General features: G+C 44.5%; 1 protein-coding gene across 8 annotated transcripts in view; it reads right to left on the bottom strand.

Moving 5' to 3' along the window:
- POU2F1 (POU class 2 homeobox 1) overlaps nt 1-26,534 on the bottom strand; it is a 668,152-nt gene that overhangs the window by 369,724 nt on the left and 271,894 nt on the right. For all 8 annotated transcript variants that reach the window (XM_085621115.1, XM_085621114.1, XM_085621116.1 and 5 more), the window contains one exon: nt 23,222-23,322. In XM_085621115.1, the coding sequence (XP_085477241.1) occupies nt 23,222-23,322 (101 nt within the window). The remainder of the gene's footprint in view (nt 1-23,221; nt 23,323-26,534) is intronic.

Below are 26,534 nucleotides of genomic sequence, written 5' to 3'. Positions count from 1 at the left end.
CATTGACTTCTTGGTCACCACTTGATATATCCGGTCTGTGCCGGACAGTACAGGGGGTTTGATGCCTATGCGAATTAAAGGTCACCCACAACCAGAGAGGGGTTGGATCAGCCTGGAATGTTCCCAGGAGCAAGGAATGTACGTACATACCCCTCCCAGTACCCCAACTTCAAGGAAGCGAAGGAGGTAAGAAAGTGTGTCCCTACACTTATTGGGAGTGTCTGCGTGAACAGTACCTGCTTAACAGCAGACTGGCCCGATTGTGTTTTGTGGGGCTGTTGCAGCGCTTAGCAGTATCCCATGAGCAGCGATGGTCAGTAGGAGCTATACCTGACCCAGGGTCCCATATGTGCAAAGCTTTAGCAGAGCCTCTATGACTCCCGAAGCAGTGCGTGCCTGTACAAGATCTCCCCGGCTCAGGTTGCGCGGTTGCAGTGCTTAGCAGTGTCCCTGCACAACGATGAACCCCAGCATGTTTATTTTTGGGGTGCTGCAGCAGCCCCCTTCCCCGTACCTCTACTTCCAGCACCTATTCACCCATGCTAACTGGACCCGTGCGTGCCAGTATGAGCTCTCCCCGGCTCAGGTTACGCTGGTGCAGCGCTTAGCAGTGTCCTGTGCACAGCGATGGTCATTAGGAGCAATACCTGGCTCAGGATCACATATACGCAGAGCTTTAGCAGGGTCTCTCTCTGGACCCCTGGAGCAGTGAGTGTCTGTACGAGCTCTGGCTGGCTCAGGTCCAGAATTACAACTTTCCAAATCTTAGCAGTGTCTCTCATGCACCAGATCAAAACATTTTACTAAAACTGTACTCTCTTTCTAAATAACCCGATTGGTTAACAGTACAGCCCGAACATTCTACCAATTGTCAAAGTAGAGTGTCATTGCACCTCATTACACAGCAGGCCACTACCTCAGCATGATCACAGCGTAGGATGGAGTTGTGATCACGTGGGATATTGCACTACCAACAGATAAGAGTGACGTTGCTAAGCAACAGACATAGTAGTGGAAGAGTAGAAAGAATGGACGTGGCTAGAATCGCAGAAGTGTGGGATCTTAGTGAATCACTCAGAGTGGGAGAGAGGAAATATTAGGTGCATCCGGATAAGCAACCAGGACTATTAACATATGAACCAGGGAAACTAAAACAGTGCCAACTGGGCAAGCAACAACAACACCTCTAAATGTGAACGTCAACCAGCTCTAGAAAGTACGGCACAGTGATAGCGCGCGACCTCCAGCGTGAAGCTATTTTATTGCAACATCCCTGCGCCTTCAATGTAACTAAAGGTTTCACAGATATAAATGCGTTGCAGCATGGAATACATAAAACGCTGCGATGTGGGCAAGCAAAAGCAGCGAGTACGAACTACAAACTCAAAATCAAACGGTGCGATGTTGGTAAGCAAAAGCGACAATAAGGTTGGGAAAGGCACTTATGAAAAAAAAATTAACCTCCGCGATGGGTTCAAAGAAAGCCAGATAAATATAAAAGCAAGCAGCTTATGTAGAGAACATTTAGACCTTACCTCACACACAATAAAGAAAGTACGAAGTCCGCCATGAGCAAAAGAGACGCAGTAAAGACGCCGTGAGCGTGCACATCGCCTGTCCGGGCAGGCACGGCGAGCAGGAGACAGGGGGGGAACAAAACATGCCTCCATTCCAATGAAAAGCATGCATTGTGGACCTGTGCCAATTAGAAGCATGGGTGGAGCTTTCACCCAGCTTCCGAAGCAAAATCGACGACAATGGATCTGGCAAGCGAACATCGCATGCGCTGCATCGCTAGGCGTGAATTAAAAATGACAAAACATTTGCCTTTTTATTTTTTTAAATCTTTAAGAACCAAATTGTAAAACTGAGCCCAGATGGCAAAATGCCTCTGTCATTTTTGTTTAGTTCAGTGCGATAGATTAAAGCCTTCCAGAAAAAGGAGTTAAAGCTTCTTGAGAAACAAAGTCTGAATAAATGGTGAGAAAACACTTCTCTAAAAAAAAAAAATAAGTGGATGCTGGAAGGGTCACACATGGTCTCATGATTTCGATGGCACCATTCTAGAAAAGACTATCAAACTGGCTGCATTCAAACCTTACGTTTTTGATTCTTTGTGATAGGATGAGCAAAGTATCAAGTATACCAAAAACAAAGAACCACTCGTGACCAACTCCAGCACTGTGGTAAGTTTGATTATACAGAGGGTGCTGACCCCCCCCCCCCCCCTCCCCCAACCAAAGCTTCCACGAGGATTAAGACAAAGTAAAATATTTTAGACGAACTTTGAATGTGGGGACACCAGAAGCCTCAGTCGGGAAGAGGTAAACCGAAAAGTCGAAAAGAAAAAAAGAAAAGGTGTTCGAAGAAAGACCACAGGGAGTGGCAGCAGACAGATTACAGCCAGAAAACATCATAACTGTGGTGTTGGTGGTATCGTAGAGACCACAAGGAAGAAAGATATGAATCAAACAGCTGAAATTATGGTAATCAACTTACTCAATAGATAAGGACTACTAGTGAAATGTACTTCTTCAGCCCCAGGTTAGCTTTATGCCCAGATGGCAAATTTGACTTTCTGGGAACAACAAAGGATAACTTTCAATTTAAATTATTATAAGCACACAGGTCACAAGGAAAAGGGGAAACAGTGATAAACTGAATATTCAAACAAAACTAGACAGCAACAGCGAGATTAATGTATTATGCACTTTACAAGATTTGGCTGAAGGAGACGTTTTTACTGATCTCGAGGGTGAAGATTATAAAGATTTACTGATGGATGAAATTATTAATGGATTTAGATTTCAAAAGATGGTTAAAAAAGTGAACGAAAATGGAATGTATAGTTTACCTGTCGGTGTAGTTTTGCAGCTTGAAGACTTTCTGGATTCACTATGCTGTGCATTATTTCGCCATCTAGTGGTTGGGTCTGGAATTGTATTTCTTCTCTTTTTTATTTCGTGGAACAGGTGGGCGTTGACATACCACCATTTGGTGCCTTTTCGTGATGTCGACACGCTTCCTCCAGAAGCTCCCACCCTTGGTCACCATCATCGGATTTTTTTTTTTTGCTTTTTCTCTTTAATAGTCTTTATCCAGTTTTAAATGTCTTCCTCCTGTCTCATCTTTCTGGCATAGGAGGGTGGGATCGCTAGTGAATCCAGAAAGTCTTCAAACTGCAAAACTACACCGACAGGTAAGAAACTATAAGTTTTGCAGCGTGAATCTTTCTGGATTCACTATGCTGTGCATAGACTTTGTAGTGGTTTGCTAGGTTTGTGGTGGATGGGTGGAAGATGAGCATTGGTTACTGAACATGTGTTGTAAGACCTTATGTCCCACTTGTGCTTCCTTGTTCATCTGAATATCTACGCAGTAGTGCTTAGTGAACGTGAGCACTGAGGACCATCTTTCTGCTTGGCAAATGTCTTGAATAGGCATATTTGCTAGAAACGCCATTGTTGCGCCTTTCTTCCTTGTTGAGTAAGCATGTATTGCCCCTTGTAATTCTTGCCCTGCCTGTTTGTGGCGGAATTGTATGGTTTGTGCAATCCATCGTGCAATGGTATTTTTGGTAACTGGTCGTCCCAGAAAACTGCTGGCAAAAGACACAAAGAATTGCTTTGTTTTCCTGCATTTTTTTGTCCTTTCTATATAGTGCATTACTGCCCTCTTGGCGTCCAGTGTGTGTAACGCCTTTTCTGTGCTTGTGGTTGGTTTTTGGGAAAAACTTGGTATTTGTATTGACTGGTTTATGTGGAACCTTGACACCACCTTAAACAAAAACAAAAAAAAGACACGGTCATTGTTTATTTGTAGGTAGGGCTCTTGCAGTGTTAGTGCTTGCAATTCGCTTACCCTTCGTAGTGATGTGATGTGATAGTTACTAGGAAGGCTGTCTTTAGCGTGAGCATATGCAGTGTTGCTTTACGAATAGGCTCAAATGTGGTCTTCATCAATTGAGTTAGCACTACATTGAGGTTCCATGCTGGAGGTGGCATTCTGTTTGGCGTTGCGATCCTTTTTGCCCCTTCTAGAAATCTCTTAACTACTTGGGAAGTAAAGAAACTCTTCCCTGTTTCTCCTCTTGTGTAAGCCACTATTGCCGCTAAGTGCACCCTTAGTGATGTGTAGCATAGTTTATTTTGTAGTGGCTGTGTCAAGTACTTCAGTACTGTTGATTCCTTGGTAATCCTTCTCTGTAGTTTCTCCTTAATGCACCATTTGGAGAATCTTTTCCACTCTGCTACGTAGCACTTACTTGTGGTCGGCCTCCTTGCCTCTCTTAGCACCACCATTGTGCTTGCTGGTAGTTTGAGGTGTGCAAGCTAAGTCTTCAGGAGCCATGCTGCTAGGCTGAGGCTCTCTGGCTCTGGGTGTAGCACCCTTCCGTTTTGCATCGTTAACATGTCCTTTCTTGTGGGGAACCTGTGTGCAGGTGCTTGTGCCATCTTCATGATTTGTGAGAACCAGGTTTGTCTGGCCCACTAAGGTGATATCAGTAATAGCGTCATGTTGCTGATTATGCATTTGTTTAGTACCCTGTGTAGCAGTGGTATCGGTGGAAAAGCATAGGCAAATGTCCCTGACCAGCTTATCCATAGCGCATTCCCTAGGGACCGTTTACACGGTTGTCTGGATGCGAAGTTTTGGCATTTTGGTGTGTTGCAAATAGGTCTATTTGCGGAGTTCCCCATTTGTTGAATATCTTCTGGACTTCTTATTGGTTGATTTCCCATTAATGGGATGCTGACGTCTGTCTGCTTCCACATTGTTCTTTCCTGGTAGGTGTATTGCTAGCAAGTCTATTTGCCTTGGAATTGCCCATCTCCATATCTCCTGTGCTAGCCTTGATAGTATCACTGATTGTGTTCCTCCATGTTTGTTGATGTAGAACATGGTGGTTGTATTCTCTGTTTGGATTAGTACCCTGTGTCCGTACAGCTGTTTCTGAAGAGATTTTAAGGCTAGGAACACGGTCTTCAGCTCTAGGTAGTTGATGTGTTTTATCGCATCCTGTTGTGACCACAATCCCCTTACGAGGGTGTTTGTGTGTGCTCCCCACCCCAGCTGGGAGGCATCTGTTGTGATGGTCACTGTAGGAGTTGGTTGTGTGAATGGTTTTCCTTCTGTTATGTTCTTCTTGTTCCACCACACTATTTATTTCTGTACTGCTTGCGTGACAACCACTAGATCTTCCCAACTCCCTGTTGCCTGTGACCATTGTTGTTGGATCCATTTCTTGGAATGGTCTCATGTGGAGGCGTATATTTGGGACCAAATGTATGCATGACCATCATTCCCATCAGTTTGCTCACTGTCCTCACTGTCAGAGCTTGCCCCTTGTGGTAAAGATATTGCCAAAGTTCTTTTTGTGCTCGGCAACACCTTCCCTGTATGGTGTTGATCTCCGCTCCTAAGAATATCTTCACCTGTTCTGGTTCGATTGATGACTTTCCCCAATGGATTGAAAACCCTAGTTGGACTAGTGTTTGTATGACCTCTTGCATGTGCAGCTTGCATTGGTTGTATGAGCTTGTTTTTACCAGCCAGTCGTTGAGGTACGGGTATACATGTATTCCTTGCCTCCTTAAGTGTGCTGCTACTGCTGCCAGGCATTTTGTGAAAACCCTTGGTGCGGATTGGAGCCCGAATGCCAGCACTGAACTGGTAGTGAGTCTTGTTGATCATAAACCTTAATATATGTTTGTGCTTGTTGATGGGGATGTGTAAATAAGCATCCTTTAAGTCGATGGTTGCCATGTTGTCCCCTTCCTGTATCTGGGGTATTACTTCTTGAAGAGATGTTATTTTGAATCTTTGATTTTTTATGAACCTGTTTTTAAGAACCTTAGATCCAGAATTGGTCGTAAGGTTTCGTCCACCTTTGGTATGAGGAAGTAGGTGGAGTAGACACCCTTGTTCCGTTCCTTGTATGGTACTATTTCTATGGCCCTTTTGTTTAGACGTTCCTGTGCTTCTTGTAGCAAATGAGAACAATCCTTTGCCGAGTGTACTCTGCTGTTCGGTCTCTTGTTTGGAGGTGGTTGTTCTAGCTCTATACAGTAACCGTATTGTATAAGATTTAGAATCCATTTGTCTGATGTGATCTTCCTCCACTCCTGGAAGAAGTGTTTTATCCTGCCTCCTACTTGTGTTATATGCTGGAGGAACTGTTGTCGGTCTTGAATTAGTTGTTGTCTTTGTCTTATCCTTTGCTGCACCCCTAGAGATGTTGACTGGGTGTGCATTGGTCTTACAGCGGAATCACTTGTATGTGGGTTGTTGACCCCCTCTCTGTCCGTTTCCTCTTCCTCGTGCGTGCCCTCGAAAGGATTGTCCTCAGGCTGGTACTGCCAGTTTTGCTACTGCTGTCCCTGCTGTTGGCCCTGGTTACCTACTTGATAACCCTGTTGGAAGGTTTGGTGTGGTGACACAGGTTGGTGGCTCCCCCTACCCACTGGTCTTCTTGAAGGTGTTCCCCTTCTCATTCCTCTGAACTGTAGTGCTCCCATGGACCTAACTGTCTCATTGTCCTTCTTGAGCCGATTGAGTTTCTCGTCAACTGGAGCCCCGAAAAGCTGTTCCCCATTGAAGGGTGTGTTGAGGATGTTGTTTTGTACTTCAGTCTTGAAGCCTGAAATGCTTTGCCAGGCATGCCTTCTCAGTTACCCCCAGCATCATCTGCCTGCTTGATGTCTCTGCTACATCCAGGGCTAACTTCAGACATGTGTTCGCCATGATCTTTCCTTCCTCTACTAGGTGGCTCACCCTTCTCTGGTATTGCTCTGGCAGATGTTTTAAAAGTTCGCCCACTTCCTCCCAGTGCTGGTATGCGTGCATGTTGATGAGCGCATTAGAATTGGCAATGCACCATTGATCGCCAAACTCCTTTCCATTTTCCTCCCCAATAGGTTCATTCTCCTGCTCTTCTTGTCTGGAGGTGGTCCAGTATTTGTGGGTATATTGGCCCTCTTGCTAGCCGTGGATGTTATGATTGAATCTGCTGGTACTGATCCCCTAATATACATAGGGTCCTTAGAAGAGTGTTTGTATTTCTTATCAGTCCTTGGAGTTACTGTTTTACACATAGCAGGATCCTTGAAGGCCTCTTTTCCCTGGTCCAGCACACTTGGAAGCATGGGTAGGAACTGGCTTCTTGTCTGGGATAGTAACAATGTCTCCAACAGGAAGCATGATTGAGGTTTCTCCTCCTCTAGCTGCACTCCATACGTGTCTGCAGCCCTCTTAATGACCTGGTTATAGAATCCTATGTTGTCCAGCAGCGAGATTCTACTCCCTCTTCCGGTTATTCAGCGTCGAGATCCTGCCACTGCAAGTCTTGCGCCTCCGAGGATGTCGAGCCATGGTAAGTTTGTTAGTCTTCCTCACCTTCGACATCACCGTTATACAGGTCTTCCTCCTCCTGTTCCTCGACTGGTTCTGGTGTCGTCGGTGGTTGAAGGTCCTCGACGCACATTTGGGCTTCGGTCGTGGGCTTCGGCGGAATAGTGAACTGCCTCATCTTTTCGTCGAAGTCCCTCTTGCGTTGCAAGACGCTCGCCATTTCGGCCTCGAGCCTTTTCTTTTTCTTCTCCAGACTCGTGGTCGGCGTCGAGAGTTTCGGCCTTTCTCTTAGCGGTTGTCGAAGTGGAAGTCGTAGCCGCTTTCAACCCTTCATTTTTCGACATCGAAGAGTCCCTTTCGGGACTACTCTTCGACGCCATATCCTTATCTTGGTTTTCCGCAGTCTGTGAGTCCTGGTCAAAGGAACCGATGGGCTGTTTGTCCTTGGATGCAGTTGTGGACATCGAGTTTTTCGACAGCAATGCTCTTTTTGAGGACTTGGACTCACTCTTTCGAATATCCGTGGAGTGCCTGGGGTTCGAAGACTCCTACCTCCTTCAGCATTTTCTTTTCGACCTCGACAGCTGTGGCGTCCTTCGGTGATGTTGTCCTCTTCTCCACTGAAGAGGCCCAAATCTCAGAGCGATTGAGGTGTCCCCTGCACGTTTTAGTTTGCCCTTCTTTGCCTCTCTCTTACTCTGAGGGTCTTTGGGGTGAATGCCACGCAGGCGTTGCAGTCCTCGCTTCGATGGTCGAGCGGCAGGCAGAGATTGCAAACTGGGTGTTGGTCCTTCTGCACGTACTTGTGGCGGCAGTTGGCGCAGAATTTAAAGGGTTTTTTGTCCATCGCCACGCCCAGAAAGCCCCCCTGTGCGCATTCTCCGTAGAAACGAAGTTCTCAATGTTTTTTCTCCTCTTTCGTCGTCCCTGTGACTCGTAGTCCGGTATGTCTAGGATGATTTTTCGATTTTCATGTTTTCCGTGGATTCTGCTCTCCAAAGTTGTGGAGCTCCTTCACTGACGATCCAGACCCAACGGCGGAAAAAAATAATCTTAAGATGGCGACCAAAGGTGGGAGCTTCCGGAGGAAGAGCATCAACGTCACGAAAAGGCACCAAATGGTGGTATGTCGACGCCCACCTGGGCCACGAAAAAAAGAAAAAAAAAAGAGAAGAAATACAACAATTCCGGACCCAACCACTAGATGGCGGAATAATGCACAGCATAGTGAATCCAGAAAGATTCACGCTGCAAAACTACACGGACAGGTAAGAAACTAAAATGCAAATGCAAAATTATTCATACGATGGCTCAGGAAGGGCTTATCCTTTCATGTTTTCAATCTTGGCCTAAAAAGGGTCTTAGTCTTAAAAATGAGGAGTCGTATTACCACATCATCTAGTAAAGGAGGTAATGTTGTTGTGAAGTCTAAAGAAATCTCTGTTAACATGGTCCACAGACAATTAGATGGGCGGTGATGTGAACCAATCACCAAAGACATGCGTCCCAACATTGTGAGAGAGAATCATGATCTTTTGACTTGAAAGTTAGGGGTGTTTAGAATTTGGGGAATATATGCATCTTAAACAAGATATCTAGAGTACCCCTATTTTGAATCTTTTATAGAAGGCCCATAAGAACTCACAATGAAGCCCACAACAACCTGCTGTAGCTGCAAATTAAAGTGAGTAAGAGAACACATCAATCTATATTGATCAATATTTGATTTCTTAAGTTCAGACCTTGCCTTCCTACGTTAGGGACAGTAAGGATTCATTAAGAAAACTATAAGGGATAGGAGGAATGTTTCACAATGAGGCCAGGAGATGCAGGTAGCCCATATACCAGCATTAAGCATTCTTGTTGAGATCAAGACTTGCAAACATTCTATGTGGAAACGTTGAGCCATATGATTGACTTTTGCCTCAATGAGAATGTATTCATGTTTCAAGAACAACTGTTCAGACCTAAGAGAGGAACTGATGTGTGCATCTGCTTCTCCCACAGCTTAGATAATCTATTTCTGAACAGGTGAAGGGAGCAGTACTCTAATTATGCCGAAGGCGCGCCTAAGGCAAGCCCATCTGCGCCCGTCCGCGCCTGGACCGCGCCCAGCGCCAGAACCCCTGGCCCCCGCACCAGCCATGAAGACCGCCTCCGATACGACGCCAGCACCCTCATCGCTCTCAACCCAGGACGAACCCCCACCTGCTGCAGGGCTACTCCGAAGCACACCCATGGTCCCTTCGCCTGCCATTACTGCAGCTTCTCCTGCATCAAAGACACAGAGACTCCCGCCACGACAGAACACAACCAGCTCCGATGCATCCTGATCAACATCCACTCCTCACGCAAACACGCCGTCGAGCTCTGGGACCTACTCGACACCGCATCACCAGACGTCGCCTTCCTGACCGAGACCTGGATGAACGAAGCCTCCTCTCCAGACATCTCCATAGCCATCCCCGACTGTTACAAGATTGCCCGCAGAGACCGCACCAACGGAGTCGGAATCGCCATCGTCCACAAGAAGACCATGAGGGTCTCAACAAACACCGACGACACTCTCAGCACTGCCGAACACATGCACTTCCAGATCCACACGGACCTCAAGACCACCCTAAGAGGCACCCTCGTATACAGACCACCCGGACCCCGACCACAATTCTGCGACACCATCGCCGACTTCATCAGCATGCACGCACTAACCTCCACCTACTACATCCTCCTCGGAGACCTGAACTTCCATCTGGAGAACAACAACAGCAACTCCTCCACCCTGATAGACAACCTCAGACTGGACCAGACACACGCTGGACGCCATCTTCTCCTCAAGCCCACACGTCTCCTTCCGCCACGTCTCCGTACCCACCTGGACCGACCACCACTGCATCCACTTCACCTTTCGGAAACCCGTCGCACATCACCTCACCCTACAGATCCCCCGCCGCTGCTGGGGCAAAATCACCGAAGTACAACTACAGACAAACCTCGCACTCAACCCACCGACCAACTCCTCCAACTCAGACGATGGTGCGCGCACCCTCAGACGATGGATGAACGACTGCGCCAACACCCTAGCCCCGCTGAAAAAACAAACCCTCAAAGACACCAGCAAGAGAGCCAGCTGGTTCACCCCGGAACTCCTAGCGTCAAAGCGCACCTGCCAGAAGTTGGAGAACATATGGCACAGCGAGTAGTCGCCGGGCAGCTGTGCAGCCTACAAAGACGCCATCCGCAACCACCACTACCTCATCAGGACCGCCAAGAGAACCTCCTTCAAAAACCGCCTCAACAACGCACACAACAGCAAGGAGCTCTTCATCGTCGTGAAGGAACTCTCCAACCCCAACTCCAGAAGCTAACGACATCCTGACATCGCAAGCCCTGTGCGACTCCCTCGCCACCTTCTTCCACCGCAAGATCGCCGACATCCACGACAGCTTCAACCCCCGGAGGACCCTAACAGACCCCAACACGCCGGACCCACCACATCCCACCGACCACGACCCCCTGACAACCTGGGCCAACGTGAGCATCGAGGACACAATCAAGACCATGGGCACAATCCATTCCGGATCGCACCCCACCTGCGCAACATCATCAACCTCTCCTTCGAGCCCGCAACCTTCCCTGAGAGCTGGAAACACGCCGAGATCAACGCCCTACTGAAGAAACCCAAGGCGGACCCGAGCGAACTCAAAAACTTCCGGCCCATCTCCCTGCTTCCGTTCCCAGCTAAGGTCATCGAGAAGATAGTCAACATCCAGCTCACTCGCTACCTCGAAGACAACAGCATCCTGGACCCCTCCCAGTCAGGATTCCGCAGCAACCACAGCACTGAGACAGCTCTCATCGCCGCCACAGACGACATCAGGATCCTACTGGACAACGGCGAGACGGCGGCCCTCATCCTTCTGGACCTCTCTGCCGCCTTCAACACCGGCTGCCACCGCACACTACACACACGACGCAGGGATCCGAGACAAGGCCCTGGACTGGACTTCCAACTTCCTCTCCGGCAGAACCCAGAGAGTCCGCCTCCCCCCGTTCCGATCCGAAGCCTCCAAGATCATCTGTGGCATCCCACAGGGATTCTCCCTCAGCCCGACGCTGTTCAACGTCTACATGGCGCCCCTCGCACGCATCGCCCGACATCACAACCTCAACATAATCTTCTACGCAGACGACACACAACTAATCCTATCCCTCACCAAGGACCCCCTGAACACCAAATCCAACCACCACCAGGGAATGAAGGCCGTCACCGAATGGATGGAGGATAGCCACCTTAAGCTGAACACAGACAAGTCGGAGATCCTTATCCTCGGGTCCAACCCCTCAGCATGGGACGACTCCTGGTGGCCCGCATCACTGGGGACCCCCCCCGCACCCACCAACCACGCACGCAACCTGAAAGTGATCCTCGGCTCATAACTCACTATGACCAAACAAGCCAACGCTGTCTCTTCCACCTGCTTCAACACCCTCCATATGCTCCGCAAGATATACAGATGGATCCCGACAGACACAAGGAAAACAGTACATCGACTGCGGGTCGGCCCGACGCGGGTAGGCTAGACGGCCTTCCACAAGCTTTCCGATCAAAAGATTAGTTTAAGTAAGTAAATATGATACGCGATAGAAAGGGAGACACGATTGAAAAAAATACAGTCAAGGGCGAGAACCTTGCACACAGAGGGAAAACGAAGGAATGGTGTTGAACTGGAGCACAGCAATAGACGTCCGAACCTCGTGACTGGAAAGACTTCTTCGAAGAAAAACAAAGTGCAAACATCCGGACCCAACACTAGATGGCGAGCTATGCACAGCATGTGATCTACAGCTCACATGCCTCGAACTGATAAAGATACATCGCTTAAGACGACATGCAGAAAATGTCTCAAGTGAAGCAATGAAACAAAAGGTGTTACTCAACGACAAACCCAGTTTGATAATTTGTTGAAAAAGAAAGTGTCCCACGAGTGCCTGCAGACAGAATAATCACCCTTTCCTCTCTGGAAGGCTTAGATAGCATCTGAAGAAACACTGGCCCGTCCTTACATCAGGCAATATCATTGGAGACCAGCTTTACACTACCCCACCCCTTTGATCACACACAGGAAGAGACCACTAAATGATCATTTGGTACATAGTTTCTTACACTAAAATAGCAGCCAAATATGGTTAAATGACAGAAAAAGATTCCACATTTGTATTTCATGTAAGGCATCCAAGTATAGAACTAACAGAAGTGCATAATGTTCCTTGTGGCAACTGCAAGCAGCAAGTACATATACTGCAAATGTATTGCCATGCCTTTATTGCAAATATGTTGGAAGCAGCATTTTCCCTATTAAAAAGGAGATACTAGAACAGATATGAGACATTCAAATGTAGATAAACTATATCCACTGGCCAGACATTTTGCGCAAAGCCAAAAACGTAATAGTGGCATGGACTGTGCTGAGCATCATCCGAAGGCTGGTAATAGAACATTATATGTTACAAAACTTGCATCCAAGTACATTACTAATTTACAAACCACATTCTCAGATAGTTTGATTATCAGTAAAGAATTGGGCTGACATCTGTCTATATTTGGATACCTGATTTCTTTCCTACTGACTGATTCTATAGTTGATTTTATTTGGCAAATGTGCCCTTTGTTTGCACCGCACTTATCTGTTTTAGTTAGTTTAATGAGCAACTTTAATGCCAAGAAACATTCATTATATTCATCTTGGAATAGAGACAGCAGTTGGGTATTTCCCCTCTTGGTCTAAACTCTCTGTGCAACATATTACGATTAACCGATATATGTGATGATGTAAGACCTGAATTTTGCCAACTTGGTTCATTTTAAACTAGGTTGTAAAAGGAGTCAAAGTAATGAAGAAAAATGTTATGTCCCCATTGATGTTGTAATTCATTACACATATTTTTAAGATGTGAGCTGTAAATAATTTTTCTATTTATATTGCTCAATATTGGCTGTAATTCCATTAGCAGATCTGAGCTGTTGGGTCTGGATAACGCCCCATGCAGGCCCCATGACTGGGATCTGTGTCGTGAGGCGTCAGGGCTAAGAGCATGTTCTGTGTGTAATGTCCAGTCCCGGAAGTATTACAGGGAGTTGGGTGACCAGTCTTTATCGGACAGGCAACATGGAGAAGAGCCAGTGAATACGAATCTGGCAAGGCCCCTTCCATTGATGAGGTCTCGACCGCCCCAATCGCTCAGTTGCGTTTTGGTAAATGTTCGGTCGCTTCACAAACACAGTTATCAAATCCATGACTTGATTGAGAAAGGGGCATATGATCTAATCTTTTTGACTGAAACATGGACTGATAATACATCCGGTCCAGACTGGAATATTGCTTTGCCCAGTGGGTATGTGGTCTCCTCCAGTACAGACTAGATAAGAAAGGAGGGGGAATAGCAGTTGTTCATTCTACACAGCTCAAATTGCGTGTGGAAACTCATCTTGACCTCCCCGCTGAAGCATTGTTTTTTACTATTTATGTTGCTAATTTGTATAAATTCCAAGGAATTTTACTCTACCGCCCGCCAGGTCCCAAGTCCACTTTCCCTGTAATGCTTATGCATTTTTTAGAATCCCGGATAGATCACCATCCTTTTATGATCCTCGGTGATTTTAATTATCACTTAGAACACGCAGATCAGTCTGAGGTGGCCGTGCTAGTTGACAATCTTGCAGCAATGGATTTTATTCAAATGGTCACGAGCCCCACTCATAGTTTGGGACACACACTAGACGGCATTTTTATTAATAATATAGATTTGAAGGTGGCCAATACCTTGCCGCTTCCCTGGTCTGATCATATGGCAGTGAATTTTACTGTCATGACCGGGATATCGGTTACTCCCCCAGGCCATAGGGCAGAGAAACATATGATCAGACCATGGTCACAGGTGACCACTGATAAGCTCCTCCCTATCCTGGGAGGCTCACGTCCCTCCTACACTAATGATATTACAGAGGCGTCGTTGCTCTTTAAGGACTGGTTGGCGGCGGCGGTAGAGATAGTAGCCCCGCAGAAGCTGCTTGGTTCTAGGAGAGCCAAACCATCCGCGCCATGGTACAACAACGAGCTTAGGATTTTGAAGGGAGCATGTAGGAGAGCCGAGCGGCTGTGGAGAAGGGATTATAGTGTTGAGGGCAAATTACTTTATAGTTCCACTCTTGTAGCTTATAGGCATGCAATAGTGGCAGCCAAAAGCGACTATTTTGCAACTCAAATTAGGAAGGCTGGCAACTCATCCAAGGAGCTTTTCAAAACTATAACATCTCTTGCCAAACCGCCGCAGGATAATACCTACCGACCTGACCTGGAAACCTGCCAAAAGCTGGCGGTATATTTCCAGGAGAAGGTGCAGACCATTTACAATGAGTTCAGTAGTATGTCCCCTAGTGCTGAGTGGGGCGAGCAGAGCAAGGAACTTGGCCCTATGGGCTCTACGGCTCTCAGAGTGTTTGCTCCGATTACGGTGGTGGAAACTCGTAGGCTGATCCTCTCAATTAACTCAGGATCACCCCTAGATCCTTGTCCACCATCAGTCTTTCATTTGGCTGCTGATGTGATTGGAGAGGAGCTATCTCAAGTAATTAATATAGCAATGCAGTCCGGTTGCTATCCTGCAAGCTGGAAGAGGGCAATAATCAAGCCACTGCTAAAAAAACCTACACTAGACCCCCGTGTCCTAAAAAATTATCGGCCCATTGCCGCTTTGCCCATGGCGGCTAAGATTTTGGAGAAGGAGCTAAATCACTCCTTGACGGCATACTTGGTGTCCCACGATTTACTTGACTCCTCTCAGCATGGTTTCCGTGCCCAGCACTCCACGGAGTCAGCACTTTTGATGGCAGCGGAAAATGTTCGTACCATTGTTGATGGGGGAGGGCAGGCAGTCCTGGTGATGCTAGATCTCTCGGCTGCCTTCGACACAGTCAACCAGAAGATGCTGATTCGAAGGCTCCAGGAGTTTGGTGTCCAGGGGACAGCATTGGGCCTACTAGCCTCTTTCTTGGAGGGTAGGGAGCAGAGCCTGTTATGGGATGGTCTACAGTCCGACCCGTTTCACTTACCATGTGGAGTGCCACAGGGCTCTGCTCTATCTCCTACTCTCTTCAACATCTATGTAGCCCCTTTGTCCAGGCTCAATAAGGCGCATGGCTTCACTATCATCTCCTATGCGGATGATTCCCAGCTTATTGTATCCGCTGGTGAAGAAGCAAAGGACACGGCTATTAAGTTCCATAGCTGTATGTCTGAAATCATGAGATGGATGCGAGAAAACTGTCTGAAAATCAATACGGAGAAAACCGAGATAATAGAGTTCGGCGGGGGACACGTGTGGAATAACTCTTGGTGGCCGGCAGAAGCTGGTGAATGTCCCTGCCCTGCACCTAAGGTCAAGAACTTGGGAGTGGTGTTTGACAAGCAGCTCAATTTTTCTGCCCATGTCAGTAATCTTGCCTCCTCCTGCTCATATTTAGTCAGGACGTTGCGGAAGATCTTCCCTTTTATCAAACCTGATCTACGCAGGAACGTGGTGGTGGCCCTGGTCCTCTCCAGAATGGACTATTGTAATGGACTATTACTAGGAATTAACAAGACCTTGATGAGGAGATTGCAGGTCTTGCAGAACGCGGCAGCCAGACTCTTGCTAGACGTCCCTAGAGAGCAGTCTGTCGCCGAGGGAATCAAGGCACTGCACTGGCTCCCGGTCCAGCAGCGTATAGATTTTAAGGCTTTATGCCTAGTACACAAGGCTGTGTTTGGGGGGGGAGCTAGGGAGGTCCAGAAGCTCTTTACTCCCTATTCCCCGGGTCGAGCACTTCGGTCCTCTTCTCGACGCCTTCTTAAGCTAAACCGAGTCAGGAAAGCTAGATGGGGCGGCAGAGCTTTTTCGTTTAATGCCGCCAGTCTCTGGAATAAGCTGCCTTGCTCTCTGAAACTAATAGACAGTCATCTAACTTTCAGAAAACTGTTAAAAACACGGCTTTTTGATATGACCAGGGGCTAAGATGGGGCTGTACCTCTCTACTTACCAGCGCCAAGACGCTTCGGCATTCGTTCGCGCTTAATAAATGGCTATCCTATCCTGGCTATCCTAAAATGCATTTTTTTGATTTCTCTATAATTTTGGAGCCGTTCAACAAATTAGCATTCACTTTACAAAAACATCCACTTTGGATTCTTTATGCAAATAGGGCTTAGCACGAAGTGCTTACATTTTAGCATTATCGGGACAGTTAGATAACAGTTTTGCAAACTCCGGTTCATGGCACTCTGCAAATTCAAAAATTAAAACCTGTACTTTATCCTATTGGCCCTAGGAGCTTTTCATCCTAAGTAAGCCATTTTGCTGTGGGTTTTGCAGAGCCAGTAGCCAGGTTCGCAGAACCAGCATCAATGTTGGCAGAAACAACAGCTGGATACACTGACCCCAGCCAAGTCCCCAGGTTTCCAACAATCCCAGATAGGGGCCGCCAATTTAGAGAAAGTGGCACTGAACATTGCTGACTTACAGCTGGAATCTCAGACCTGGTTCCAGAACCACAGATCTGGCAAGGTCAGTGAAGCTTACCCTACATTTGTAGTACCAGATAGGGACACTTGCTGGGACGGTGAATTACATTTTGAAATCCACAAAGAAATCTGGGCCTGGTGAAAGACTGCAAACAACCTCTTGTGAATTTCAGAGGTTTTTCAGTGTTATTCCATAATGATGAATGCACTTTAACTATAGTTTTTTAGGTGAGTTTCTGTTTTTTACCAAACATATGCTGAGGTGTAATAACCAAAGATAACCTTAACTTCACTTTACCTGTATTTTTTTTTAGAGAGAGAGAGAGATTCACTGAAAAAACACACATAAAACTGAGTTATGGTTATCACCATGTTTTTCTCTAGATAGTCTGGCTTTTGTTCCTGTGCCATTGGCAAAGTGTTGCATTAGCACAGTGGGCACATTTCGCTGTGATGTGCACGGTTAACCATAAATGGTGAATTTTAGCATTTGTTTTCGCATTGGAGTCAGAATCATAACTAATTTTTAACTTTTTTTAGTGAATTTCTAGTTTTTTGTTTTAAATTCACTTTATCATCAACTCCGACTAACTTCGGCCAAGACCTGCAACCAACCCGCCACAGGGTTCTGTCCCACCACTGGTTGCCTTTATAGGCAGCCATCCCCAGCTACAAATATCCTTTGGCTATGCACAGCAGGTATTCCCCCCTTTTTAAAAAAAAATAATAATCTGAAAACCTTTTCCCCATATTTTATTACAATTAAATATATATTTTTTTGCACAAAATGGTGCCTTTAATGATGCTCACAAAATGTCAACTGCAAGTTTGTGATTTTCCTCCAAACCACAATTTTATCACTGCAAAACCTTTTGGTTTTTTTGGAGCATTTTTCAATATCATTCTCTGGCGTGCTCATCTACAGTCCACGGAGTATGAAATGTATTTTCCCTCAAAGGGAGGAATTTGATTTTTTCTTTATTGTGAATTTCAAGATGGCTAGAAAAAATTCCCCTTCCTCAGCCAATCCAATTTAAGAAAAGTTTAAAATGTGAATGTGTGAATGAGCAGATTTGTGATTTTCAGAAATGCAGTTTTAAAGATAAAAGATATACAAAATTGTTAACTCTTTCAAGCCCACTCACCAACTTTTTAAAATACATATATCTCAAATTACTTAACAGATTTAAACCAAACCAATAAACACACACATTGAGGACAGTTTTACCGTTTTGCCACAGGTGCCAGCAAAATTTCCTAAGCAAGATAAAATTGGAAAACACAATCTTTCTAACCGCCTGCCTAACCTTAACTTTTTGTCCCTTAAACGGATGTTCACGAAAATTGCCATTCTGCAATTCAATCATTGCGCAGATCCATCCATGTGATCAAACGTTATAGGCAATAGCTATAGTTTGTCGTGTTTGAACCAAAAACATAACTCCGTTTTTACTGTGCTTTTTCAGTAAGTTTCACTTTATTTAGAACTTAATATTGAACCATTAATGTGCACCGCTTTTGGCAAGGCCCTGCATCCAAACTCCCATGAGCAGCCAACCTTTGCCTTCGGCCATGTGGAGCGGGAGCAATGTGCAAGGCTGGAGGCCAGGCCCAGCACCCAACCCTTTGCCATCCCCTGCCACGCACAGCTTTCAGCCATGCACACTGGTGGTTTGGCACAGGAACCCTGTCACCAGTTAACCTAGAGCCTGACCTCAGGTTGTGATCAAGGAGTAAGACTGAATGCATGGATAATGCTGTTTTCATCATGTGTATTCATTAAATCTGGATTAATTCCATAGCGGTTTATGCGTCGTCTCTTCTGTAAGGATTGTGTTGAAATCATATATAATGTGTAATGTTATAGTTAGGTGTGAACAAAAAGAGGTTTGTTTATAAACAAAACATAAAATTCACCAGTTACAGTTAGCCCAGCCGCTAAACATTGCTTATGACCACAGGTATAACATAACTCACGTTATATTTATGACATCATTGATGAAATCTCAAATTGCATCACTGATGACATCATCCAATGAGTGTGCTAGTTTTTTTTTTATGGTTTACATAGTGGCAGGTAACCATCATATTACTTTTCTGTCTAATGTTGTACTGCCTGTGCACAGCTCATTGGTGTGTTTACAAAACGCATGTGCTCCTAATGCATCTTAGGTGTGTAAAGACATTGAACACGTTATAACTCCTTGTATTGAAAACTAATTCAGTGTGCAGGTGACAGCTGACTACTTGTGTTCAGCAAGTTCCACACAAGTTATATGGCTCTGCAGAGAAAGTCTGCAATAGGGCAAAGTTTGCACGTAAAACATGTATTGTACAAGTATTGTAAGCAGCCTTTAGTTATTAGACAGAAGCAGCGACACATGAGAATTTCTAAATAATATAGAAGCCTGTGTGCACCAGGTACTAACCTATGTACATGTGCTTGATTTGCTTCTGAAAAATCTGTAAAGTTTTCACCACGGTATGAAGGCTTCAGGTAGTACGATCTTTAGAACTTTCAGACCATGGTTAATTTAAGTGAATAGTCTCTCTTAGGACAAGGTTTGCACAGAGTGTACACTGTTCTTAGCAGATACTTTTTCATACTCTGTGGTGTATCTCTCATCAGAGTTTCACTGTCTACAAACAGTGTGGTACAGAGTACACTATCTACATAGAGTAAACCGTGTTAACAGAACCCACTTTTCTACATAACCACTTAATTTCTCAATGTAGGCTCAGCGACTGTCAGGGGTTTGATATAGGTATAGATTGGCCATAGTATAGCATTACTTATGCAACAGAGCCCGATTATCTAGAAGAAGTTGGTTTTCCCTGAACGGTTATATACATATTGAACACTGTGTGCAGGATTGGTTACCCTTTCATTTGTTGTCCATAGTCAACATGAACTTTGCTACACATGAAATATATGGCATAGGGTCAATGTTGCACATAACACAAGCTTGCTTTATGTATGAGGGTTGTATGCATGTATGACAGCAGTAACGATGCTTCATATTATTCTGAGCTATTTTGCGCTTACCTTCATAGCTCTAATCCTATGCCAGTTTATAGAGCAATGTGTACAAAAGAAGCTTGGGTGATGTAAATCGAGAGGTCATCAGAGAGGTTATAAATGTCACTGAGCAGGTCATGAATGATGTAATAATGTGTGAGGTAATACGCAGTGCATGGCAGGTGTGCAAGTTATAGTTAGCTCTGGTAACTCGTGAATTTCTGGTGTTTTTAAAAGCTCAAAATGTTAACATTGTCACTGACACTCACCTAACTATAACATAACTGGGTTTTTTAAGTGAATTTCTAAGGTTTTTTGTTTTTTTATTAACAAAAAAAATATTTTTGTCATGTCTAACTAGAACATTATTTTAACCTTTGCTTGTGTCAGTTAATTCAGAGTTTTTTTTTGTTTTTTTAAACGCAAAGTAATATTATATTATCATACGTAAAAGTGTCAGGGGTGCCCCCACTCCAGGATCCCTGGAATGCAGTGGAGATCAAAGGTCACAGAGGAGAACAGCCAGAGTTGAGGAAATTGCCAGCATCTGTTTCAGTTGTGTTACGATTCATGGGAGTATCACATAACTCCTCTCACAGCAGGTTCACATATCCACTGTGCTACTCTGCACACAGTCCTTTCCAGGAAATGCAGAACAAACAGTAGGTGGCTTCAACATTTTTAGTCCACACTAGCAACCCTGCCAAACTGTCCCAGGGAGGAGGCCAGAGATGAGCTCAAAAACTAGTTGGAGGCAACGATGGACAAGTAATTTGCCAGCAAGGGCTCAATAAATGTCGTCCCAACGCAGATTTCACCCTAGGTTCTGCAGTGAGTGTGGATTAAGATGTCAGTTAAATCCTCCCTCTGGTCAGCATCTCTATTTACAGGTTGCCAAGCTGGGATCTCCTCTCAGGCACAGCCTTGACATTTTGCTTTTTCCACACAGAAGTGTCAACCCACAGTCTTCTTGTCTTTAGACCTACCAGAAAGAAAAGGTGGAGCTGGGAGTCTCAAGTCAGAGAAAGGGACAGTGGACCTTTCAACTACCTCTCAACCTGCTAGGGTTAACACTTCTGGCGAAAAAGGAGCAGGACCGGGCAAAGATTATTCTTAGACTTCAATTGGGCCCTTGATTGCTTGTCTGCTCACACCCAAGGATCTGGTTCAATAAATGCCTTAATAATGCTTTTAAGGAGGACTGAAAGCCACACTGCTGTCTAAAAGGGACTGGTTCTGGAGTTCAGACCTCAGTATGGATGGGCAGAGTTACAAATACCACAGGACTACTCAGTTTGGCTGGTAGATGGGCTCGGATCCCTCCCAGCGAAAATGAACAAACTTAACCAGCAAGCTGATGTCTTGAGTTGAACAACTGTTAATTGTGCTTCACAACAAATAAAACAGTGGTCTTTCGAATTTGCTGGCATTTTGCCAAAGGTTTTTTTTTTTTTAACAACCAGACTTATGCTCTAGTTTTCCTCCAGTGATATTCTACTATGTACACACAGCCTTCTCAACTCCACAAAAGCTCCAAGGATTACATAGACATGACCGAAGCATTCAGCAACAATTCTACTGTATGTGCTTATTCAGTTCTTATTAATAAAGGCAAATCAGTCATCTAAGAGATGGGTAATGCTTCTCTGGTGCACGGATTACATTCCGATGTGGTAAATTGATTGCCTTCTACCAGGAAGATCAGGTATTGTTCTACATATGAGGACAACATCCAGATTGCTCAAATCGACAAGCAGCGCTATCAAAAAGAGTTCACAACTCTGCAAACATTGCTGCTTGGATTCGGAATCCAAAATGAATATGTTGGTTGCACAATCTATATCCAAAACCCTGATCAAGTACATGTCTCGTCTACTACAACCTTTAAGAGTTAGCTCTCTATCAATGTTACTCTGGATTGAGTCACATGCTGTCAGCACATCCAAGTGTAACAGTTTTGGGATAGCACAATGAAAAGTGAAATGGGTGTAACCTAAAATGTTCACGATCAAGCACAAATGCCTCGCCCCCTCACACACCAGGCAGAAAAGACATCAATGGTGCACAGGAAATTCAAGCACCACCAAAGCCCTGGAAGTTGAAGCAGCAACAATGCCTGGAAGTTCACACAGCAAAGACCTCAGAGACCATGATCCCAGAAAGTTCAGGAGGCAATAAGCATGGAGGCAGGCAGCTCAAGCAGCAATTACACTGCAGAAGCAATAATGAGTCTCACCAGCATAAGAAATCACTGGCAAGTGTAAGCAAACATACTCTGCCGTAAAAGCTGACCCGCAACACAACAAATAATCTCAGTCAACTAAAGTAACAACACCACAAGGCCACAGAAGCAGCACTAGCATTATGAATGCTACTGCTCCAAGCAGTTTATGCAGTAATGAGTCTATACAGTGCTAATGCATTAGCAGCTCTCAGTGCCCAGACAGCATAAAGACCAAAGGCAGTAGAAGAAACGGCACCAAGCAACATAAGCAAGAATAACCACAGGATGTACAAGCAATAAAGACCCCAGTAGACTAAGCAACAAGTAACATGAGCAATACAAGAAATTAAAACCACAAGCTGTTTAGCACTGATACCCCCAGGCAGTACAAGCAATATTGATACCAACGTAATATTAGAAATAATGACCCCATGCATTACTAGCATAATTCTTCCATTCAGTATAAAAAAAATGCAATAATTAAAAGCAATAATCAATATTTACCCCAGACATAACATCCAATAATGCCACGAGGCAGTGGAAAGCAAATTTGCACAGGAGGGCCTTAGCAAGGCTGTTTCTATCAAGCTTCATCAAATTTAACAGTCATGTGCACTGTCTCTATCAACCTTCATGTATATCAAAGAGCAGAGGGCCTCTTGAGCAGGTCCCGGAACCTGGGCTAGTGTGGGAAAGGACTTCAAGACATGGCGTAGAAGGAGTAAGGAAAGGGATCTGCTTACATTTCTAGTCGCTCTGAAAGATTATCTGATTCCTTACTGTTGAAAACCACTAATTTTAGTGATATGTTGTAGAGCACTCTTCACCACAGATGACTAAAATACAATATATGAGCCCACTGCAATTTCTCAGGCTAATCTTTTCAACAGACTCTTAAAACTGCGTTGGTCTCATAACTTTCTCGGACGAAGTAGAACAGTAAAATACCAAATCACTCACTCCACAGCACCAGAAGGACATTAACATGGTGAAAATGCAAGCAAGTATTTTACTTAATCAAACAAAAAATGTTTCAACTTTTTGCAGAGTGATATGACTGCCTCATCCTACCTGGTGAAGATGTCCAAGGAGGGCCTGGGCTTGTGCTGTAGTGATTGCTCCCCCAACAGGCACAGGTTGCTTCTGAAAATCCAAGCCATTCGAATGTGTGCCTACATGAATAACATTACATATCAGAAACGATTTGGTAAGGGTTGAGTCAGAAATCAAGATTTTCAGGCTAAAAGGAACTTCTGTTGGCGGACATCTTCACAGACATGACTATGATGCTATATTATCCTATATGATGATTATATTATGTGCTTCTTTCATAGACAATAGAAAATATGTAGCAAAAGTAACATGTACATGACATGCTGTACTCGAACCAGATAAAAGGAAACAACCACCAACGGCAGTACCATTAAGTTTAATGACACCAACCTCTGTCACTGCACATTAGTTATTTACCAATTTAGCATCACAGAACTTCAAAAGAGAGGAATACTCCACTTGTAGTCTGATAGACCTAGATCTTTCAGTGAACTATTTTGCACATGCCACAGTGTGCCCAGCATCATTGATCCTTCACGTTTAATGCTCTGGGCAATAAAACCTCACGTTTTACAATCTTTGGAAACTTTTTAACCTTTGGCAGGCATGTTATATGCCTTCAATCAATCACTACTTGGTAAGCGCAGGGGGGAGGGGGATTACAGTCCAGGTCTTGAGATCCTTCATGAATTGGGTCAGCCTTCTGTGCTACTTTATGGTGACACTTTGGAATGAGCCTAAATTAAATGTTTTTCCATCCCTTCTGGAGGAAGAATACTGCTGAGACAAGCAGGTTTACAGCTAAACCCAGGCTATACATTCACCATCATAGTTCACAGATGTTCCTCAGTGTCTTGACGATTGTTGACTCGGAGCGCACAGCACTGTTTCCAAACCCAAAGGTGGGAATAAAACAACCTAAAATGGCAACACCAAACTAGAGCATTGCGACCTTACCTTCGATGTCACAGGGGGTTCACACAAGCCCAATGACTGATACATGGCCATTTAAAACCAAATATCAAATAAATTAACAATGTGTACCTATTTTCAAGTGTTTGTGTCTCATTTGAATGGACAGGTCACAGTGCTTGGACAAAAGAAACCGTATAATAAAAAATAAAAACACGAAAGTAGAGAATCTTCCAGACCCATCCACTAGTTGGCAGAATAATAAACCAATGTGCAGCTTCTGAATCTGGAAAAGATCCATACTGCAAAAAGAGACCTAGGAAATCTGTATTGATATAGTTTCTGTAAATTCACAAAGAGCCCAACAAGTCAAACACCTAAAGACCAGACCTGCTACTAACAAGGTTCTGACAGAAGCGCAATGCTGGAGCATTTGCCACTAGTGTATCTTGATTTCATTTGTCATCCACAGAAGTTGCAAAAGTAAAAACTGCTGGAACTATGCATCAGATTCATGTAAGAAAGCAAGAGGACTACAAATGGCTGTCTAATCAATTTGAGCTTCGGAATTAGAGAATGCAGGATTACCCATACTGCAGCTCTAACATCTGAGAAGTAGGTAGTTTATTGGTGGAAAAAGCAAAACCTATTTCAGTGAATAAAGTCTCTTGTAATTCTTCTCAGCAATGGCTCATGCCTCACTATTATTTCTGGTTTAGATAACATCGGCACAAAAGCTGGGTAGAGGAGCTCGAGGTTTTGGATAGTGATGGCAAAAACCATGCGGCCCTTCTAAATGTTGGCAGCTTTTGAGGCAAAGAAGGCACTATTTGTGAGACTTAAGAGATGTAATTAGATTACATGAAATTAAAAAGATTCATCAAAACACCTCCATCATCTGGGCTACAAAAAGCAAAAGACATAGATTTCAACATCCCACTTAAAATATATGAGCTACATCAAGTATTAACCAAAGTACATCAGAACCAACTTTTTAAGGTTCTGAGCAATAAACTAGGTTTGACTATTGTTCCTCACTTCTAAAACCGATCACACTTCCATCAGGAGGTCAAGGATTTGGTCTCCAGCTATGGACAGGGGTTGTGAACAATTTCTGGCACGTTAAAGAAATACTTTTTTGAAGTCTTGCCTGGGATTAAATGTGTTGGCAAAACAAAACGAAAAAAATAAATAAATCAGGCAAATCAATAACGTTAACAATTATGAGAAAGACAGTATCTATAAAATCTCTACTGCTGCCTGCTCACAATGCATACTGCTGGTACGAGCCAATGTGTGTGGATGAAACATGAAGATAAAGCAGATGGTGAATCTTACTCTCCACAGTTTTTACTCAAATGAAATTAACATGAAATACAACAAAGTCCCATAACAAGAGACAGTTCAAGTCGGAGGTGCAAATTTCTCTTCTGAAAACAGATTTCCTAAATATCTGCACATTTCTACGTTCTTCATACATTTTTTGCAGTTCTGGAAACTACAGACGTTTCCATAAATAGTTCAATTACAACTGTTTTGGAAGATCCGTATACTATTGATGAGAGATTAACAAACAGTGCAATGGGTTAGATACAAATTGTGGTTCAGTACTGAAACTGTGGTAGTTGATAACACATGAACTGTTAACAATGTCTACTGCACAGTCGCATCAATGTCAGGCAGTATCTGACTACATGGCACTATAAATATACTGCTTACTAGCACCATTCTTTCACTCCACACTGACCACTCTGCGCTGTCACGAAGTCCATTATTTCCTTGTTCCACTCGTCCGTGCCACCCTCATTCCACTCAAGACACCCTCTCTCCACTCATAACTGGCACCCACGCTCCAATCTTCCTTGCGCCCAGACCAGACTACTCAACAGAACCTACATTTGCACTGTGCTACTTTGTACTAGCAACCTTATCTTGCTGCTCACTGGGATGAGCATCCTACTACCCACCGGACATCAAATTACTCACTGGCTCTTTTTATCTTGTTTTGGGGCTTAATGCTCAGGGTGCTCTGCTACTGGACAAGACAGTATACTGTGAAACATTCAAATCTCCTGCATGAAATTGGTAGGGCTGCTGCAATTCAGTGTTGGTCAACTCAAAACCTGCCTCTTATGTGCAGTACAACCAAATGGCAAACATATTTGTTTTTCCACATCTGCTTAGGTATCATAGTTTGCACAACTCAGGCAAAATGTTGATTACATTTGAAATACATGCACAACTCCAAAACACAATTCGGACAGGAGTTACAAGGAAACTAGGGAGGTAAGAAAGTGGGATGGAAGTAAATCACTGTTGTTCAGTAGGCGTATGAAGAGGCATGGGCAGTAGGACATAAAGCTATTTGGATGAGAAAGCCAAAAGCTTACCCTACATACAAGAGTCTTCCCTGAGTTTA

Source organism: Triturus cristatus, chromosome 8 (genome assembly GCF_964204655.1).
Source record: "Triturus cristatus chromosome 8, aTriCri1.1, whole genome shotgun sequence".
NCBI lineage: Eukaryota > Metazoa > Chordata > Amphibia > Caudata > Salamandridae > Triturus > Triturus cristatus.
This window is presented reverse-complemented; position numbering and strand designations above follow the sequence as displayed.